Raw genomic sequence first — 21,602 nt, forward strand, 5'->3', positions numbered from 1 at the left:
ATCGCGGGTGGTTCCAGCCGGGGCCGCCGCCGTCGGGACTCGCTGTGGACCGCGCTGCTTTCGGGGTGAGTAACATGTTCGGCGGGCTGAAGCCTTCGCCTCGCTGCCGCCGGCCTCGTGATGCTGCCGGGTGTAAAGAGGCGCGGTGAAAGCAGGGTGAGGGGCGCTAGGGCGATTTAAAGCGCACAGCCTGTAGAACGGGAGCTCCTTGCTTCCCCGCGAGCGGAGCGTGGAGGCGCGGTGCCGGCCCTTCGCCTCGGGCAGCCGCCGCCTGTGTGTGGGGAGCGGGCGGCCCTCGGAACTGCCGCGCTGCTATTAGGGGAGGCGGTGCGGCCAAGCCTGGCCCAGCGCCGCGCTGCCCGTCGAGCCTTCAGCTGTCTGAGGTCCGGAGAGAAGCGTGTTGCGGCCGGGAATGAGTTCCTGCGGGGCGCAGAGTTCCATTTCCTTGATGTGCGGTGGGTCTGTGCTGTGGTACGAACCGCGAGCTCTGTCGTGTATAAATGCAGAGAGCACAGGCCGAGGGGTTCCTTGCAGCTTTGTTCGTACTCCAATTGGGTACCTGAAATCCACCCTCACAGAGCTGTGCAGAACTACTGACATTTGGAAGCCCAAATAAATGTTTTATTTACATTTTCATTCTTGTAAACAGTGGGTGATAATGTGTTCCTGTCCTGCAGATTGACTAATACGAGATCCCTTTATTTCTGGGGAACCCACGTGTGAGCCCTTTTTATGGATTCCGACTTAGCATCTCCTTTGACTTGCAATCAGAACTGCAGGGCTCAGTTCCCTGTAGGAGTGCGAGGGATGCGGAGAGGGTTAACAGCATTGTTGGTTTTGCTGGAACCAGCACAAAGGGGAGTGGGGAAGGAGCTTTGCTTGTTTCCAGCCAAACGTGCTTTCTCCTCTTCGTATGGCTCTGTGCAATACGAAAGGTGTAAAACCGGTCTTGTGTGGTTTTATGTGGAGGGTTTGTTGGCTGCATTACCCTGTAGTAGGTTCTGAATTGTGAGAACTGGCAGTAAGATGAGAACAGGAAAAATGCATAAGCTGCGTTTTCTTCTCACTCTGTCCCTAATCCAATGTCTTTATTTTTTTATATAATTGCCACTTGCCATAACCTATGTTGATTACAATGGTGTTTATTTTCATTTTAGACTACCTCCTGTGGAAGTATTTTGTTCATGTTTAATGGCAGTGGCATAGACCAAAGGTCAGACCCAAGACTTCTGCCATCCATTTTTCTTTCTTTCTTGCTGCTTGATACCACGTCTTACCTGCAACTTCAACCACATGGCTGCAGTGCTGTATTTGTAAAAGTTTGTGTAAGGACTGTTCAAACAAAACAATAAATAACAAAGCTCTGATAGCTTAGAGTCTATCAGGCTTCCAGTTTGCAGATGGACTTTATCAGCTGCCTCCTTGTTCCCTTGGCACAGATTCAGGAGGTTGTGCACCCTCCTGTGAGGTCAAGTGTGGACCTGGGGGCAACTGTCCTGCCTTGTTTGCTTTGCAAATCTCACCCAAAGCATTCCCCAGATACTGAGAAAAGGCAAGTGGTGTGTTTACAAGTTGTGTATGGCTTCAGCTTTGCACTAGAGGAAGAGCAGTATTCTTGGGACTAACTTGAAGAAACACATTACCTTTACTTTCTTCGTGAGCCACTCACCTCCGTGTAGTCCAGGAATTGTGGAACACAGGGAAGGCTAGGCCAGCTCCCTACCTATCTGTGTTAATGTTTCCTGCAGATCTGGTTTCTAGGAGTATGTTGTGCTTTGGAAGAAATGCAGGTTAGGTCAGGTCAGAGTTTCCAAATGGAATACTCTGCTTCAGAATGTGAAATACGTAGTTCTGCCCTGTGCCGATTCCCCTGCGTACCTGTCTGGTTTGGATTCCTTGCATTATTTTTTTTAGTGTTTGATCAGGATTTCTTTGAATAAGGTCCTGGGAACAGTTAAGAACTACATCCATTATCTATCCTCTACCAGTTTTTTCTCCTAAATTCCTTCTGCTAATGCTGTCTCTATTTGAGCAGGAGTCATTGCCGCTGCCATAGTTCTCCTTGGAGAATTCCTCATTACTTCATTATTGTTGATGTTGAAAATAACTATGAACGTACAATTATGTCAATGTATAAAATTCCAATTCAGCAGCTAGTTACTTTCAAAAGAGGAAATACGTTGCTGGTATTTTGAGGAAATAACCAACACGTGTTCCAGTGGCATGGCTGTATTTACTCTGCATCCTTCTTTTTCAACTTCCATCTCTCACTATAACAGCTGAATCCTAATACTGGTTCTTTTGTTCTTGTTTTCATTTTAAGAACTTTACTGAGCTTTGCGATTATTATTTTTTTAATAAACTGTAACAGTGGTACATTATGTTAATTCTTGATGTATTAGAAGTATTAACTCATCATTTCTTTTTCATGATAAACAGCTTGAAGAACTCAGTAGAATGAGTGAGAATGACGTTCAAAGCCCACGTAAGTAAGGTTTAATCAGCTAGTTATGTAAGTCTTTAGTCTGCATATAGAATATCAATTATAAATTGCTTTAGTTTGTCTAAAAGAGCAGGTGTGTTTTGTGTAATCAAGTTGTGTTGGGAACCACTTGCCTTGGAATGAAAAAGAAATAACTTGTTAACCTCCTTGGATTTCTTTGCTATAATTGGAATATTTAAAGTCTTTTCTGCAGATGTTTTGAGAAAGTAACTTTGGGAATTCGGGTGCCAAGTCTCACCCAGCTGTTTGAGATCTGTCATCCAGGACACTTTATTACTCTGAAGCAGCATCTCTTTTCTTCTCACTACTGTGATTGTTCCTGATGTTTGTGTAATTAAAATCTATTTTATATATCTGTTGAGAGTTGAAGGGAAGATACTCCCTGCCTATTCATGCTCAAGTATCCTGATGGGCTTGGAACTTCAGAAATGGGGAGATTCTCAAGGCTTTGGTTGACACCGATATCTCAAGCTTTTAAATGTTTTGAAACTAATATGCTTTTAAAGTATTGCTTATAACTTGGCAGTCAGGATACTGTTAACTCTCTTCATGAAAATTATCACATAGAAATACAAAGAAGCCTTCATGAATTCTAATATGGTGACATCTTTGTGTATTGTTCTAAAAACATTAGATGTCATATATTTCATGGACTTGCACAGTGTTGGCTGCCTAATAATTTTCTGCAGGTGTTCAGGGAAGAACGTTTTGGTTGTGAGCAAAATCTTCTGAGTCTGCTTTGGCGATAGCCCTCTCCCAAATCAGTGGGCAGGTGGAACCTGTGGAGTATTTTCATGCTAGGAAGTAAGGAATAAATAGTAGACTTCATTACTTCTTTGTTTACTGTTGAATTCAGTATTTCTCTGAGACAGGGATATTAATGGATAATTGTTACTGGACGACTTGAGACAAATAAAAGTTTGTATTGAAGTATAAAAATCAAATGTAATGAATTATGCAGTGGACAGATCTCTACCACTGTAAACAGTCCTGCAAAGATGCCTTCTCACTCTTTACACTTGCTTCAGCATCAGATGCCATAGCTTCTTGCTTTCAGCCAGTTTAACCCTTTGTGCAGTCAGGCCTTCTTCCCCTCTCTGACTGTCCCTTGGTCACAGTTTGCCATTTCTAAGTTTCCCATTACCTACCTAATGTCCTTTACCCTGTGAGCTACTTGAGGATGCATGTGATTAAAAGCAATAAGTTGCTGCTTTGTAACTACTTGGTCTTGATTCCAGGACTTGCTGATCCTAAACATGATTCTGTGTTTTAGCTTGTGTTCTCTGTGGATGGACAGATAACTGCCCTGAAAAGTATGGGGAAAAAAGGACCTATGTAGAATATAATCTCACTCTTCATAATTACTGTTTGGTAAGTATGTCGTGGTAGTATTATTAGTATTAATAGGAAGTATGACAAGTATTAAATAGCTACAACTGGGCTAAACAGTTTGTTGTCAAACTTTACTGTCAGTATTGTAGCCCTGAAGGCTTGTACCTGCCAACTGCTACATTGCAATGAGTTACTTAGTATATTCTCCCAACCTGTTGTAGCAAAAAAGGTATACCTGAAGAGAAAGAGAACAGACTGCACCTATATATTCACTTTTATGAAAAGAAACTTAGTGTCAAAACGTGAAATGTGAGGATTTCCCCCTTTGTGGAGTAAGTGGGGAAAAGTTTTCATCTTTATTCATGTTTATCGTTAGTTTGTGTTTGGGTGTGAGCTTATCTCTTGTCAGCATGTAGGATGTTGTTGTCACTTAAATAGTCCTTGTTTTCAATTTAGTAAGATGAAGCCTACTCATTTTTCACAACTAAAGTATCTACTGAGTAAAAGTTTGAGTAGCACAAAGTTATGGATATTATATACTGTATTTCAATATTTGCCAAATTTATCATTTCCAAGATTAAAATTCTGTTTAATGCTACTTTTCAAACTAAACTTCAAGTCTCTGCAGATGATTAATGGTTTGGATGTTAAACCCTTAAAAGATAAGGTAGAGTGGAGGTTTTCTGAAGTAATGTAAAGACAGTTTTTCTTAAATCAGTTTTAATCAGTTGAAAATAATTCTAGGTTTGGTTATGATAGTCTTGTGCCACGTACAGCCCAATGAAAAGGCAGAAGAAGCACCTTTTCCTGGTGGAGCAGAACAGCTAGGATTTTGCGTGCTTGCAACACTGATATTATGAAGGTGCTGTAGCATCAAATGACTAACTTATAAGTTATTTATTTGTAAGAAGCTTCTTGTAGTTCTCTTGTAGACTATCATGCAAATTAAGATCTAGAAAGAGGCCAATTAGTGGTGCATATTTTTCATTGCCAAATGTCTCACATTTGGAAATATATCTTTAATTGTTTTTGCTATGAAACATTTATTAGACTAAAAAATATGAAACATTTATTAGACTAAAAATATCAACTAAAAGTGTGTGGTTAAAAACCAATGCTGTATTGAGATATATATTTCTATTCTGTGGAAACTATAACTTGATGTGATGCCTCCTTGATTCTTTCCAATCTGAAGTTATTAATCCATCTACTTACTTGAAGTCTGTGGTGTAACTGCCTTATGAGATAACTATTTACTCTAAATTATCATCAAACTCTCATGACTTGCTGTAATACCGGATTCTGTTCTTGTTTACTTCTCCTTTAATGTGAATTACTTTTCTTTTGAGGTTGCATTTCAGCACAGATACTTCCTACTGTGCTTAATTGTCTTTCCAACAAAATTGTCATTCACAGTAACTGAACTAATTTCATTTCATTTCTTCTGAAAATTTGCTTGATGAAAGCAATTGCTTGACAGTTATCTGAGTAGGCCCCATGTTTTGGGATGGAAAATAAGACCCCGTCTTGGGCTTTACAGGATGGCATAAACATTTTCACAGTATCATTATTTTATTTTCATATTACTGGCTACTGTTCCCTGTTGTTTTGGGTCAGATGTATATCATATAAAGCATAGATGCTTTGAATTACTTTTATAATCATGCGCCCATATAAATGTTATGTGCTATATCGTCAGCATCAGTACTTGGACATATGAGTTAGTTGTGGCAGACAAATAGCAGTGAATTGGGGGCCAGAAAGAGGCTGTTCTACTCTGACAAATGTTTATATGTGAGCTTTGACTAAATTTGTCTTTTCTACTTGACTATACAGTGTAGATAATTCCAAGTCTTTAGGTAGATGAGTGGTTTAAATAATTAATTTGTTTTTGTAGTTGATGTCAAGTGGCATTTGGCAGAGAGGGGGAGAAGATGAAGGTGTAGATGGATTTTTGGTCGAAGATATTAGGAAAGAGGTCAACAGAGCTGCAAGACTGGTAAGAATGATCTGTTTTTTATAAGGGAAGAAAGAGTAGTGTTTCATTATGCATATATGTAGTGTCATCTGTGGGGTTTATTTTTGCCAACAAGCAATGTGCTGAACCCATTCAAGCATCTGAATTTTACATTTCAGTAACAACGAGGGTATTAGGTTCTTGGGAGTCAAAGAGATGATAAATCTTGCAGAATTTGCTAATATTTTTATTTCCCTTGTGTTGTAGATAAACTAATGAGAGCAAAGCATTTCTTATAATCCCTTATGACATTATACAGAGTCTCAGACTCATCTGCTGCAATTCTATAGATGCAACTAAATTAACTACCAATAGAATAATTTGCATTTCAGCTTGCAGGTTACATACAAAACAAAACCTAATTATATTAAATAAGTATGTAGCTTGTCTTTGAAATATGTGTAAAACATACAGAAGTAGTTATTTTGCTTCAGATATTTAAAGTTTTTATTTCTTTAACATATCCTTCCCAGGCGTGTAATATCTGCAGGAAAAAGGGTGCTTCAATTGGTTGTGTGGCTCCCAAATGTAAGCGAAGTTACCATTTTCCTTGTGGGCTACAAAAGGAATGTGTTTTTCAGTTCATGGAAGACTTCAGGTAAGTTTGGGGATTTTGTGTTGGCTTGGGGTTTTGTTGTTGTTGTTCTCAGTTCTTTTTAGACTGGAGATCCTTTGTTTTTTCATTTGCCACCTTTGAATAGTCTGTATGAACTACAAATTATGTTAATTATCTGAGAAAATTTAAAAAATCTTGATGTGAAAAGCAAGCAAGTACATTGCATTAAAAAGTATGTATAAAGTAAACTTCCATCACTATTAAAGAAGTAAAATGGTTGGGGTATAGTTTTGGGGTTTTTTTGTATGTCTGCCTCCTGTGTGTGGAAATAGCGATTTCTTCTTATTCCTTCCCTTGGTTTGTTTTGCTTGTACGTTAAAAGCCATTACATTGTGTTTCCAAACAAAACTTCTAGGTCCACTTATTTGCGATTTGATTGCAGAAGAAATTAATTTAGTGTCAAATGTTAGGTTTTATGCTCTTTTACTGTCATCTTTGCAACTTGTGTGTTTGATTATGTTTTCATGTTCTTCTGAAGTTCAGGGTCCTGATTCTGTTCCTTGCCTGGCCCAAGTTCCTCTAGATCACAAATTCAACCAGGGCATGGTCGCTATGTCCTGGTCTGCCTCTTATCTTAACCTCCTTAATGATCCCCTCTGCATTGGCCAGTACCAGGTCTTTCTCTGCAGGTTGGTCTGTCCACTACTTATGTGTTCTGAGAATTTGTCCTCAGCAGACTCTGGGAGTCTACTGGATTACCTGCAGCCTACCTTGTCACTTTCCCAGCAGACATCCATTTGAGTGGTTGAGATCTCTCATCAGAATGAGAGCATGTGAGTGTGATGCTTCTTGAAGTTGAAGCAGAGATGCCAAATCAACAGGCTCTCCTTGATCAGGTGGCCTTTAGTATTCTCTATCCATCAGATGTGTTTTTTTGTTTTGGTTCTAAAACTTAACCCACAAGCTCTCAACTTTATTGTGGCTGTTTATTTTAGAGGCATCTCTTTACAATCTGTCAATTTCTTAACATAGGGGGCAACTCCTCTGCCCTTCCCTGCCTTCCCTGTCTCTTCTGAAAAGCTTGTGCCCCAGTTGTGCAATTTTTGTCCCACCGTGTTTGTGCTGTAGTAACTAGGTCATAGTTTTCTGATTGTACACTGGCCTCCAACTTCTCCTGCTTATTTCCTGTGCATCGTGCATTGATGTAGACAGGAACAATATTTGGACCAAATGAAATAGACATTTCAGACAGGAATATGTCATTTTCATTTTATAACAGGTATAAGTTGGCAGTGTGTTTCTTCCATTCTGTTGCCTTGGTGCCTTAAACAATTTCTTTGCCTTTCATCTTGCCTAATAGTGTATTTATTTGTGAATAATAGATGTGTTAGGAAGTTCATTTTGTTATCTCCTATTTTTATGAAGAAAGTTCTTAAAATATTTTTTGAGGGGACCTTTTGTTATCGTTTGTAGATCTTACTGTTGGGAACATAAGCCAGTTCAAATCTTTTCGGATAAAGACTCCAGAGAACCTTCACAGTGTACAATATGCCTGGATTCGGTTGAACATCTTCCACTGTACAGTGTGTTGAGAAGTCCTTGTTGTAAAAATACTTGGTTTCATCGAGAATGCTTGCAGGTAACACAGGTTCTTATGTTCTTTTTCCCTTGCATCCATGGAAATCACAGTCTGATTTTTAAAAATAATCAAACAGCTGCTTAAAATCGTGTAAAATTATTTGGTGATAGTGTGCAAACACACTGCTGGCTCATGTCCAGCTTTTGGTCCAGTAGGACCCAACTCCAAGTCCTTCTGTGCAGGGCTGCCCTCAAGGAGGTTTCTAGTAATCTATATAGATATTAGGGTGGGGCAATCCTGGATACCTTGCAGTTGACCCTGTAGAACCTCATAAGGTTCCTGTGGGCCTACTTTTCAAGCCTGTCCAAGTTGCCTTGGATGGTGTCCCATCTGTTGTATCAACTGCATCATTTTGCTTATTGTCATCAGCAAACCTACTGAACCACTGCCTCGGTCATTGATAAAGATGTTGAGGACGGGTTCCAAGACTGGCCCCTGGGAGGCATTACTCATTGCTGATTTCCACCTGGACGTAGAGCTCTTGACCACAACCCTCTGACTGTGACAGTCCTACTGATTATTATTTTATTTTTTTTTAACTTTTTTTTGTTCATCCATTGAGTAGTTGCCACTTCAAATTCATCCCTTTCCAATTTAGACATAAGATGTGGTGTAGGGCTGTGTCCTGTACCTGGACTTATTTAAGGTCTTTGATATCAGTTGCCCTTCCTTTGTCTACCAGTGCTGTTGTTCCATCATAAAAGGCCACCGGAGTTGTACATTTGTCCTTTAAAGGAGGACAAAATAGCATTTGCTTCAAGTTAAAATGACATCATGACTGTAATCAGAGCTAAAATCTGTGTTAGGATGCTAACGGTAGAGATATCAAGACAACACATAACCAATCTCTTAGTGACAATATAATTCAATAATTGGTTTGGTTTTCTGTTTTTCTGTTTTTCTCTTTCTTTCTTTTCTTTTTTTTTTTTTTTTTCCCTTCACAGTATCAAGCTTTGAGTGCTGGGATATTTTTCTTTAGGTGCGCAGTATGTAATAACAAGGACAAATTTCAGAAAGAAATGTTGAGAATGGGCATACACATTCCAGAGAAGTAAGTAATTTGGTAAATAATCACTTCTTTATGCAAGCATACTTTGATAAGTAGTAGAAACTTCAATTTTTTTTATCGCTGTTCTATAGAATTACATCAGTGAAACTTCAGGTCTACCTTCCGTGGTAGAAATGTTTTGGTAAGAAGTAGCACGTTTCCTTCTAGTTACACAGCAAAATTGTCAAAAGCTTGATTAGTTAGACATTGAGCAGGAAGCTCTGGAGAGTCATTTTTAATGTTGCAATGTAATGTTAAATAAACTAGGGGATCTGCCTAAAAAATTAAAACAATTCTTAAATATGATTATTTGACATTAATGTGGAGATAGATGAGAAAATATTTGTTATCAAAGTTCTTAATCTGAGTTGTTGCCCAAACAGTGATATAGTCCATCGATTTCTTAGCCATATGCTTCTCCTCAGGGACTGATTCTAAAATTCTGGGCTGCTTTTTCTTAAGTTTCTACCATTTGCTGGGGCCCCAAATAAGACAAGGTGATGGGAATTTTTCTTTATTGAAAGAATTATTCTTTAACTATTAGCATCTTTTGAGACTACTGTTAATTCTCTGAAACAGAAGCTCCAGATTTTAGAGAGGATAAGTGTCAGAATATGTGATGAAATGTGTCTTCATGGCTTGGAAAATACTGTCTTGTTTTTCTTAACAGCATTTTGAGTAAATTGCCAGAACAAGCACCTCTGTCTGCTGCGAGAAAGCAGAGTAATACAAAACAGAGCAAATACATGCCAAGGTCATACAAAAATAAAGAAGCACTTCAGTCAAAGCAACATTTCACAGGAACAGTCTGTCCGTTTGTATTTACAATAGTATTTTTGTTATTCCTACTTCAGGATTTCCCTGGATATTGAATAATAACTATAGTGTGTTTCTGCTGTGAGAATCTAAAAAAGTGGTAAAGGAAATTGAAAAGAAAAAAAGTGTATTTGGTGTCAGGTTGTGTGGGCTAGATAGTGAGGTGGTAGCAGTAATACAAATCAGGTGAACATTATGGACTTAGGGGATCTTTTGTAGGTAGTATCTTGAATGACATCAATTAATTCTCTTTCATCCTAGGCTTTTTTTATTTTGCCTCCTCTAGTTGTTGTTGCCTAAAATGTTACCTAATTGGAACATTTCACATGGATATTACATACACATTTTCCAAAAGATGAAATAACGCACTTAAATAATCAGAAACAAAGTTGTAATAGCAGGCTCTCTGCCTTCTTTGAGGGATGCATCTTGGGAACTTGAAGACAACGCTTATCAAGACCTACTGCAGTGTTATCAACATTGTGACGTTAGAAGATGTCTCTGCAAGAATGGAAGAGACTATAACAAACCTGATAGGTATGGCAGTTTTTGTAGGAAGATAATTTGGGGTGGACTTTTATTTAAAAATTAAAAAACATAAAAGCTGTAGTATTTTCAGCACTGGGTTTTAATTTCAAGTCAACGCTCTATTTATATATAAAGTTTATTTTATTCTGGGTAATACCAATATTTAAATACCTGATTTCTCGAGTTTCATAAGCTTATAAAAGCCAGTCCTATCTATTATCAGTTATCTCTATTCTCATTTCAAAGAGAAGCTATAGTAGAATTTGTGTATTTACAAAAATGGAATAGCATGTGCCTAAGGTAAATGTTACATCTTTTATTCATGGCTTAATTTACTAACTGCATCTAATAACTTAATGCCTTTACAAGAAACTTATTAAAGTATTAACTAGGTGAAAATTAAACAAAATAAGATCTGCCTATAAAATCTATTTCTCAAGTGACAACCAGGCATTTGAATTATTTAATTAGCTGATATTTTACAAATGGGGTTTTGAACAGATAAGTCTTTCTGCTGGTGGTTCTTCTTCTCCTTTTACTGATGGGGGATGGTTCTAAAATCCGTAGCCTGAAAGAAAGGCTATGTGCTGTTCCTTTGCATGCAGATGACTAGAATACTGCTAATATCTTATGGAGGCCTGAGTGATATTGTGAATGGTGTTATTTGGTTCTACCACTTGCTTAACTTTTGATTAAGTTCATTTTATGTGTTCTTTTTAATTGCCTTGTATAGCATATCTGTTCTCATTGGGATGGGTATACTCAAATGTCAGGCAGTGCCTCTACTTTGAAGATGTTTTGTGGCAGATTTTTCCCCATAGGTGTTTTAAGTTTACTTAGTGGAGATTTAGTCAAGCTTCACTTGGTTCATTCTTGGTATATGTACATTTCAGAACTATCAAGAATTGTAACTTTTGGCCTCCAGTGTTTGAACTAGTATTAGTCATGTTGTTATATTATAGTATGTTCAAGCAAATGTGAATAAATGTAGTCAAAACTCTAGCAGATTCTTCATTAATGGCAGTAATTAAGTGTGTTATTGAATGTGTAAAAATAATCAGATAATTTCCTCAACAGATATGGAACTCGACATTTTGGAAAGCTAAACTTCAGGTCTTCATATTGAGAATGCTGACTGTCAGCTTGAGGACAAAATACTGGCAGCAAGCTATTAACTTTCAAGGCAGCGCTGGGAGCACATCCACTCATAGGCACTTAATACATGAAACTAGAACACAGATAATTGATTTTCTTTGCATCTAGGAACTGAGTACATATTGTCTGAAGAAGTTCCCCTTTATGATTTACAGTCTTACCAGATTGCTGGATTATGCCTTGTGAATTTACTGCCTCGATTACATTTACTGTTGAATTTTACTGTTTAATGTTCTTTCATCAGTCTCATTCTTCTGTATAATTCTAAAATAAATTTTTAATTTTAGTAAGTGGGAAATAAAGCGTTGTCAGTCTTGTGGTTCCCGTGGAACTCACTTGGCCTGTTCATCCTTAAAATCATGGGATCAAAACTGGGAGTGTATAGAATGCAGAAGCATCTTTGCAAAAGGTAATGTTATGAATGTGATGGCAACTTGCTAATGGTAATTTTTAATAGTACATGCACGTGTTTTACAGCTAGCAAATTGATTATCTTGATATATTTCACCATGCAGAGAAATGCAAAAAGCGGAAATCGCGTTCTTTGGCTCCCTCTGAAAAGATGGATGGCACAACTTGTTTGCTGGAAGAACCATCTCCAAAGCTCCCCCGCCAGTCACCTGGATCTCAACGCAGCTGTCTTCTCCAGTGTGTAATCTTATAGCAGAGATTGTAGCATAAAATAATATTTAAACACAGGGAGGTAATGGCTTATTTTGTAGGAGAGATTTTATATACTGATATGCAAAGTACTCGAGTTTGAACACAAAGTTTTGTGACTGCGGTTTTCTGAGTAAGCTATGAACTCTGTAAGTTTGCTACAGTAATTCATGTTGGATGGCATGTAAACCAGTTCTTAGTCTGACTAAATTAGACATTTATAAAAGGAATCTTTAAAACTTAAGAGGTCACTTTGTATGTACAAGGGGCAAAAGTTAAAGCTAAGGTTCTTTACTGGTATCTTACAGTGTTAAGTTTGCTGGAAATCTAGTTTACTGACATCATTTATAAATCTTGTTTTCTTCTGCAGTAATAAAAATTTCCAAAGACTGTAGAATCAGGACTTCCATCTCTTATGTAGGATGCAACTTAAAACTGATCTTAAAACCGTCTCATAATAAAACACTGAATTCTTTGTAAAATTGTAATTCAGGCAGTGGTGGACTTCATTTGACTGAGTCAACAAATGAGTTTTTGGCACTGAAACAGTGGGAAAACTATATTGCTACCTTCAACTAAGAAGTGATTATGTATTCTTTGGTTGTAGCTATTAATGTACTTTTTGCTTATAGATCACCAAAGATAATGTGCCAGAACAACTTGTCACCCTGCTCACTCCTAGAACTTCCAACATCCAATAGAGAGGCAATATCTTTATCTCCACTGATGTCAAACAGGAACTACTCCCTAAGGAAAAAGTATTTTCTTCCCTTTTTTTGTACATCAAAAAGAAATCTAGCACATGACTTTATAAGTATTTCCTGCACAACATGGTGTGCTTGCGTGTGTTTTTATGTATGGTAGTTAAGTGTATGTGGCTGTATGTTTGAATATAGTCACTGAAATGATGGAGTGAGTACACTGAAGACATAACTTTATAATGCCCTCTGCTGTTTTCAAATGCTAGATGACAGGTAAGGAAGAATCTTAACCTACTGTTTATTTTTAGGCAAGATAGCAAGGTGATCAAAACTTGAAAATATATATTTGCTCTTAAGGAAGCATGGCAAGCCATTTGTGAAAGAGACAAAGGAGTAAAAGAATTCTAATTGCATCCTTAAAATTAAGCATCCTGAATTTTTAGTGTTTTTGCGTTTACACCGTAAGGGTTGCTTGTCATTTTGCTAAAGTCAGAGGTAAGGTAACATGTTTTAACAGAGAATATTCAGTTCAAGGGTACAAAAATGCTTGTACATGTGAGTTCTACCTGTATGTGCCACAAATTTTCATGAAAGAACCAGTTACTTCCAGTGCAGAGTGCACTTTTAAGTAGTTTTGGTGTCAGTTTAAAATGTAGCTTGTGCAGTAATATGGGAATTAAACATTTTTTCCTCCTCTACCCAAATGCATTTTTGATCATAGTGACAAAGATGTATATTAGCTAATAGTTCAGTATTCTAACTCTAGCAAAACATGGTACACTCTTCAATTTCTCACTTGTTCTGCATTGTTCAAACATAGAATAATAATATGAGAGTTTCTTGATGCCTCATTGTTGTAACTGAAATCAGGAAACCAGTCGTGTTATGCCAAGGTAGTTAGTTTTACCCTTTTTTATTTCCTAACTCTTGGTCATAGCTTAAAGTATTTTGCCACTCCAGAGTTAAAATTTTAGGAATCTACTCCAAATGTTTTATTGGTATAATTAGACAGTACCTAAATGTACTGAAATGTTTAGAGGTTTTTCTTTGAAAGATTTTAGGTTGCTGTCTGTAAAAACCTGTTCTTCAGGAATCAGAGATTTGATCTGGAAACATATGCAATTTTTTTGTAGGCATTTAAGAGTGAAAAGAAAGGAAGCTTCTAATATACTGGAGGAGTTAACGCAACAAATTAATACGAAAACCACAAGGCTTAACATCAATACAGAAAATATCTGGAAGAGTGCTTTAAAAGGATTTAGACAGCGTAACTTCAGACCTACAAACACCATTGAAGTGAAGTTCACAAACTGCAAAAATAGAATAAAAACAGATTCTCTTATTGGGTCAAAACACCTTTTTTTCCAGTTACTAATGCTTCATATTCAGAATTCATCATTGTTTGAGGGCTCTTCTGCAAAGAACTTGTCGATTGACCCTAAAGGTAATTAAATGCTTTTTTCAGAATGAAGAACTGTATCACTTTAAAGGTTTTTGAATGTTCAGCCTGTGTGATTGTTAATTCATGGTAGCCCTGAAAGTATAGAAATAGTTTTTGTTGGGGTGGTTTTTTGTGTGGTTTTTTTTGTTTGTTTGTTTGTTTTTGGTTTTTTGGGTTTTTTTTTTTGTTTTGTTGTTTTTTTGGTTTTCACTTTTAAAAGTTGGAGAGACTGGAATTGTAAACGCTTAAATTCACTACTGTTGGCTTTTCCAGCTCACCAAGTGTTCCTTTATTTTAAATGTTGATAACTGTCAGGAGAAAAATACAGCATGTTAGTGGACTTCAAACTTCTTGGGTCTTGTTCTCTGTAAGCGAACCTCTACCTGTTACTTATTTTGGTTTCCTTGAAATTTCTAGAACATTTATCTCTAAAGATCCAAAGCCACCTTGAGTTCTTGTGTTTCATAATTAAATATGCATTGGATACAAAATGGAAATTGTAGTTAGATCCTCCAGTCTCAACGCCAGCTGGAGAAGTTACAGTAAAAGAACTGTAAAAAAAACTACCGCTTTTACTATCTCAGGCAACAGCAAATGATAAACCTCTAGTGCTCCATATACTTATGTAATAAGATTGAATTAAATTGAGTCTTTAATTTTAAAAAATCATAAATTATTGTAGGGATACATTGTAAAGCATATTCTGTTTCATTTGCAGCTCTAAAAGAGAACCTGTATTTTGAAGCTGGCAAAATGATTGCTGTTTCTCTAGTTCATGGTGGCCCATCTCCTGGTTTCTTTTCCAAAACACTGTTTGATTGTCTTGTCTATGGTCCAGAGAATGTGAAGCCAAATTTGGATGATGTTGCTGATGCTGGTGTAATGCAGACAATAAAAAAGGTAATTAAATCTAAACTTACTGGAGAATTCCCATGTAAGTATATTTGGATATGAAGAAGAGCTTATAAAATACAACTTCAGTTCAAATTAAAATGTTCGTTCTCACTCCCCCCCCCTCTTAAAAATGTGTGTTTATACATATATGGGCACGAAGTAAACAAATTCTTACTTTTATTTTTGATGCAGATAAAATATTCAGAGAGTCTGTCCAGCCTACAGTCGACTGTGCATGACTGCTATGACTTCCTTGCTGCTGCTGAATGTTTAAGACCCATAACAGCTTTGGGTGATAAGGATGTGCTGGTGAATGACTTACTGATCCATCATGTAATCAAAAGAATTATTTCACCCTTAGAAAGGTTTGTTTTGTTTGTGAATTTTTAAGCTCCCTTTATTTTTCACACTGAAACTAATATATGTTACTAAATTTCGCAAGTCTGTGAATTTTCCATTTAAATGAATGAAATATATTAGTTTGGTAATTTACCTGAAGGACTGAAACAGTTACATATCTGTTTAATTTTTGTTGCAAGTATTTGATAACCTAGTTTGTTCTGCTACTTAGTTGCAGTCCTTTAATATAATGAAGGGGGCAGGGTGACAGCTGTAGTGCAAAGGTCTTTGCTACAGTTTGCTAGATCTGCTCAGTTGTAATTCATAGTTATTCAAATGTAGAGACTTAGGGTTTGTATTTTTAATAAACTAAGGATGGTAAGAGTACAGTTAGTTACTTACCAGCTTTCTGATGCATGTTTGTTTGGTTTTATTTTCCCCTCTCTTTCTCTTAGTTTTAGGCAAGGTTTGAAAACTCTTGGTCTGCTAGAGAAAATGGAAATGCATCCGACTGCTTTCTCTAGCTTATTTTGCCAAAAACCTGAAAAACTTTCAGCAGAAGCTCTCTGTGATCTCTTTACAATCCATTGCTCACCAGATGTAAATGAAGTTGGAGGTGCTGATTTTTGGATGGGTTATTTGCAAGATGTGGAGGGTGAGTAACCCCTTTCCTTCCCCCTGCGCCCCAGCCTTTATTCCCCATTCCTGGGCATTTAATCCCCGATAAACATAGGGATTGATTTTTTCAGAGTTTACTGCAGTAAGATGAGGAAAGTTTTTAGTTGACTGCCACTTCCTATTTTTTCCACCTCACCACCTCTTCCAAACAGATTCTAATTTCTGAAACCATTTGCCATGTATAGTAAAACTTGAGATCAGTTTATAAAAGAAAATTTAACCACCTTTCTATGGCTCAGCTGTGAATTAACTAATCTCACAAACCAATAACAATCAAAAAACTCTTCTGATGTCCTAAGATTTTTCACAGTGCAAGCACACTTAGTTTTGTTTTTGTATTTAGATTCACAGAATCACACAGAATCACAGAATGACCCGGGTTGGAAGGGACCTCAAGGATCATGCAGTTCCAACCCCCCTGCCTAGCAGGGCCACCAAACATACACATTTACTAGATCAGGTTGCCCAGGGCCCCGTCCAACCTGGTCTTGAACACCTCCAAGGACGGGGCATCCACAACCTCCCTGGGCAGCCTGTTCCAGGACCTAATCACTCTCCTAGTAAAGAACTTCCCCCTAACGTCCAACCTAAATCTTCCTTCTTTTAACTGAAAACCATTTCCCCGTGTCCTGCTATTATCAGCCTTTTCGAAGAGTTTACTCCCCTCCTGGGAGTAAGTTCCCTTCAGGTATTGAAAGGCTGCAATGAGGTCACCCCGCAACCTTCTCTTCTCCAGGCTGAACAAACCCAACTCCCTCAGCCTGTCCTCATAGGGGAGGTGCTCCAGCCCCCTGATCATCTTTGTGGCCCTCCTCTGGACCCTTTCCAAAATCTCCATGTCTTTTTTGTACTGAGGGCTCCACACCTGGACACAGTACTCCAGATGGGGCCTCACAAGAGCAGAGTAGAGAGGGACAATCACCTCCCTATCCCTGCTGACCACCCCTCTCCTGATGGAGCCCAGGATCCCATTTTCCTTCCGGGCTGCCAGAGCGCACTGCTGGCTCATGTTAAGTTTCTCATCTATCAGGACCCCTAGGTCTTTCTCTGCAGAGCTGCTCTCAAGGACAACTCCTTCCAGCCTGTACAGGTGCCTGGAGTTCTTCCAGCCCAAGTGCAAAGCCTTGCACTTTGCCGTGTTGAACCTCATTAGGTTCACCCGAGCCCAGCTTTCCAGCCTGTCAAGGTCCCTCTGAATGGCATCCGTTCCCTCCGCTGTATCGACTGCACCACTCAGCTTGGTGTCATCAGCAAACTTGCTGAGGGTGCACTCCGTTCCCTCATCGATGTCATTAATAAAGATGATAAAGAGCACCGGTCCCAAGACAGACACTTGAGGGACACTGCTCGTTACTGGCCTCCACCTGGACATAGAGCCATTGACCACCACCCTCTGTCTGCGGCCTTTCAACCAATTGCTTATCCATCTAGTTGTCCACCCATCAAATCCACTTCCCTCCAATTTGGAGATGAGGATGTGATGGGGGACCATGTCAAAGGCCTTGCTCAGGTCCAGGTAAATGACATCAGTTGCCTTCCCTTCGTCTACCAACGCCGTCACTCCATCATAGAAGGCCACAAGATTAGTTAAGCATGACCTTCCCCTGGTGAAGCCATGCTGGCTGTCTCGGATCACGTGCTCGTTCTTTATGTGATCAAGCATGTTGTCCAGGAGGATCTGTTCCATAATCTTCCCAGGCACGGAGGTGAGACTCACCGGCCTGTAGTTACCTGGGTCCTCCCTGCTCCCCTTCTTGTGAATGGGAGTGACGTGACCCTTCCTCCAATCATCCGGGACCTCACCTGACAGCCACGACTTCTCAAATATGATGGAGAGCGGCTCAGCAACCACCTCAGCCAGCTCCTTCAGAACCCTGGGATGCACGCCATCTGGCCCCATAGACTTATACTCATTCAGTCTAAGGAAGCACTCTCGGATTTGCTCTACCCTTACAGTGGGGAGGGATTTACCTCCTTGGTCCCCACGTAGAGGTATGGGGGTGCAGGACTTAGGGACGTGAAAAAGACTAGAATCCTGGCCACCAGTGAAGACCGAGGTGACGAACTCATTCAGCACCTCAGCTTTCTCTTCATCTGTTGAAGCCATTTCTCCTTTTAAATTTACCAAAGTAGGTATGCCCGTTTTGGCCTGTCTCTTCTGGCCAATGTACCTGTAGAAGGTACATTGATTATGTGGGTGGTTTTTGTTTGGTTGTGTTTTGGTTTTGCTACAGTCTTTTCTCTTTGGCCATAGTATTGAACATTCACCCAGTATATTAATCATAGATTCCCTAATTTCATTTTTTCCCTTCTAGCACATGGAGGGATAGGATTTAAGGGTAAAAATTGATATAATTTTTATATATTATTTGATATATATTTTTATATATTGTGAAATATATTATTTGATATATATTTTTATATATTATTTATTGATATAATCTAATTCTTTTTTCTTTGTTTTTTTTTTCTTTTTTCTTTCTTTTTTCTTTCTTTTTTTTTTTTTTTTTTTTTTTAGGTGGTGAGTCTATAGTGACATTACAGGATATTCTCTTCTTCGCAACTGGTTGTTTTTCTATACCACCTATTGGTTTTGATCCTAAACCTACTGTTAAATTTCTGCCTGTACATTATCCCATTGGAAACAGACTCCTTAATTGCTTAGAACTCCCAATAACAAGGACGTACGAGAATTTTAAAAATAAAATGGAATTTGCTATCAGGAACACATTAAGAAGCATGAGAGAATAAATATTTTTGCTACTAAACCGATCACTGGAAACCAGTTTTCTGTGAGAGTGTCTACTGGCAAGGTGCCTTTTTATGTTTTATTGGTATACTCTTCTTTTTACCATTTGTCCTGCAAAGATATGGTGAAAGGACTCCTAATCTTGTAAAATGGAAAGCTGTTTTCAGGCGAAAGTCAGTTGGTTTGGGTGGTGGTGTTTTTTCAATCATCTCCTTGGTTAGAAATCGGCTTTTCAAACCAGCAGTCTTATTTAGAATGGGTATTTTTGTTTTAGACATACACGGGATGTTACTGAACTCTGGAGCATTTTATCAATTTCCTACACACTTTTCTTTCAGTCAAAGCAGTTGGTTTTTTTTTTAAGGTAACAGCATTAGAGTTTTGTCTCAAGTAAAACTGATGAGTGTTTCAGTTCTGAGTTACTATTTTCAGTTAACTGCTTTCATGTTGATTCATTTATGCTTTGATTCTTAAGCCAATTAAGGTTAAGGTTTAGGCTGTTGTGTTCAATACTTTAAAATGCAAGAATTTAGAGAAGATCAAGGCAAAATAAAGGAGCAAGAAATAAAGTCTGGCTGAACTTGAGTTTCTGCTATTGAACAAAATCTTTGGCATTTGCACCCTTATTGATCCTGCTGCTTTATGATAGCCTTTTCTGTTATGACTATACCTATAATTTGAAGCTTGAAGTAGATCTTTAACATGCAACTATAAGTGATCCTTCAAAACTAGATACAAAATAAAGTGCTTATTAGAAGAAGATACTGAATTTTCTTCCATGGAAGTATTTTCAAATGAATGTGCACTAAAGCTATTTGAATTGCAGGCAGTCTACAGTCGAGCCTGTTATTAGTGCCTGATGCTTCTCTAGCTTTTATTCTAAATGCTTCCTTTCCAATTTTAGATGCATTTTAAGCATCTGTGTAAAATGTTTTAATTCTGCAGTATTTGTATAAATAACATTAAGCCATAAGTGATAAGTAGTGAAATCTCTACCACAATGATGCTAGAACTATTAAACTGGAGGGGAAAAAAAAGTATGACATTGTATTTAACATATGCATATCTCTTTTCAGAATTACATTTTTCTTTACTGTCAGTTTGGTAATTTAAACTGCATCCCTAGAAAAGGCCATTCTATATATGTATATAGATAGATATGTCTGTATTGTAGGATTTGTCAGGGCCTTGGGACCCTGTCTTATGACAGACCTTTGTCTTATGTTTGACTGGCCAAAGAACTCCATTTCTGCATCAAACATTCCTCCTTTCCACCCAAATTCTTTCTGGAATCTGTGCAAATAAGCTATTTTCTAGGGTGATCATTTTTTTCTAGTAAGCAATACTAGGTTAGTACTCATGTTTTTAGTATGCTCTCTTAGTAAAGCATATATGACTTCAAAACCACACAAATATTTTAGATATCAGAGGATTAAGGGCCATGCCTTCACTTATGCACAGGATGCTTAATTAGAACAAGCTGTCAGCATTTGAAATTGGTTTGTGAAAGAAATGTTTTGCAAAATGAGAAGGAATTGATATCAGTTTCTACTTTTTTTCTCAGCTGGAAGATTGCAAAGTTCTGGGGGGTAAAACTAAAATGCTGAGCAGTGTTTGAGTCATTAATTTCAATAGGAAAATTTTTACTTGGATAGTGGTGAGTCACTGGAACAGGTTGCACAGTGTGTGGATGCTCCATCCCTGGAGGCATTCAAGGCCAGGTTTGGTGTTTCCCTGGGTAGCCTGTTTTGGAGGGTGGCAGCCCTGCCCCTGGCAGGGGGGTTGGAACTGGATGGTAGAGTCCCTTCCAATCCAATCCAAGACATTATATGATTCTATTCCAAGATTCTATGATAATTCAGTCATATTCCACATGTGTTTTTTAGAAATAGTATTAAAGAATTACACCAAAATCTCATTCACATGAGACTGGAGGCTACAAAATATGCTTTTAAAGTTTATATTGATTCTTATTCTGTAGTAAAGCATTCTACAACTCAGGTTTTACTTCCTTTTTTTACCTAGAGTAATTGTTTAATATTTTTTTTTAATTATCTTAGTGTATATGGAAAAGTAATAATCATAATATTGTTTGTTTAAAAAAAATTAAAAAAAAAAAAATGAGTTTTGTACTTGCATAAACTGTTTAAAAGTTATTGTTGTTAGAATGTCATGCAATTAATTAGAGCTGTGTAAAAACTTAAAACTCCAATGCAGTCAACTGCAGAATCAGTGCCTGAAGTGCTGCAGCTTCAAGCAATGTTGTATGTGACAGATGTAGCATCATTGTTGAAATACTCAATTGTGGGAGACAAGTGTTGTGTAAATGTTTGAAAGTGCAATAAAGAGTTAATACAACGTGGTAATTTAAATGTGAATCTTTGCTGCTTTTGTTTTGTTTGGTGGGTTTTAGTTCTAGAAGTGTTGTTGCTATTTCCTTCTAGTTGCGCTAGCTTTTGCTCCGTATGCTGAGTAGGTTGCTCCCAAAGTAATGCCTCCTGTTGATTTCTGTGGGGGCTACAGCAGATAAAAAGAGTACAATTAAT

The 21,602-nt window shown here is 38.0% G+C and overlaps 1 protein-coding gene across 9 annotated transcripts; it reads left to right on the forward strand.

Annotated features, from left to right (window-relative positions):
* On the forward strand, positions 1-21,428 carry G2E3 (G2/M-phase specific E3 ubiquitin protein ligase). Of its 9 annotated transcripts, XM_085550427.1 has the most exons (18): positions 1-65; positions 1,158-1,213; positions 2,440-2,485; positions 3,777-3,874; positions 4,580-4,697; positions 5,733-5,834; positions 6,326-6,450; positions 7,882-8,047; positions 8,992-9,098; positions 10,332-10,448; positions 11,882-12,003; positions 12,110-12,242; positions 12,887-13,012; positions 14,089-14,399; positions 15,115-15,296; positions 15,483-15,655; positions 16,085-16,284; positions 18,826-21,428. In XM_085550427.1, the coding sequence occupies exons 5-18, from the start codon at positions 4,692-4,694 to the stop codon at positions 19,056-19,058; spliced, it is 2,103 nt and encodes a 700-aa protein (XP_085406553.1). In that variant the 5' UTR covers positions 1-65; positions 1,158-1,213; positions 2,440-2,485; positions 3,777-3,874; positions 4,580-4,691; the 3' UTR covers positions 19,059-21,428. The 9 variants fall into 9 exon arrangements, with proteins under 9 accessions (XP_085406553.1, XP_085406556.1, XP_015720447.2 ...); XM_085550430.1 differs by lacking the exon at positions 12,887-13,012; XM_015864961.3 differs by lacking the exons at positions 1,158-1,213; positions 4,580-4,697 and adding an exon at positions 3,193-3,307.
* Positions 21,429-21,602: the final 174 nt, after the last annotated feature.

This window comes from Coturnix japonica, chromosome 5 (assembly GCF_054131305.1).
Source record: "Coturnix japonica strain WE chromosome 5, WE-NBRP24, whole genome shotgun sequence".
Classification (NCBI taxonomy): Eukaryota; Metazoa; Chordata; class Aves; order Galliformes; family Phasianidae; genus Coturnix; species Coturnix japonica.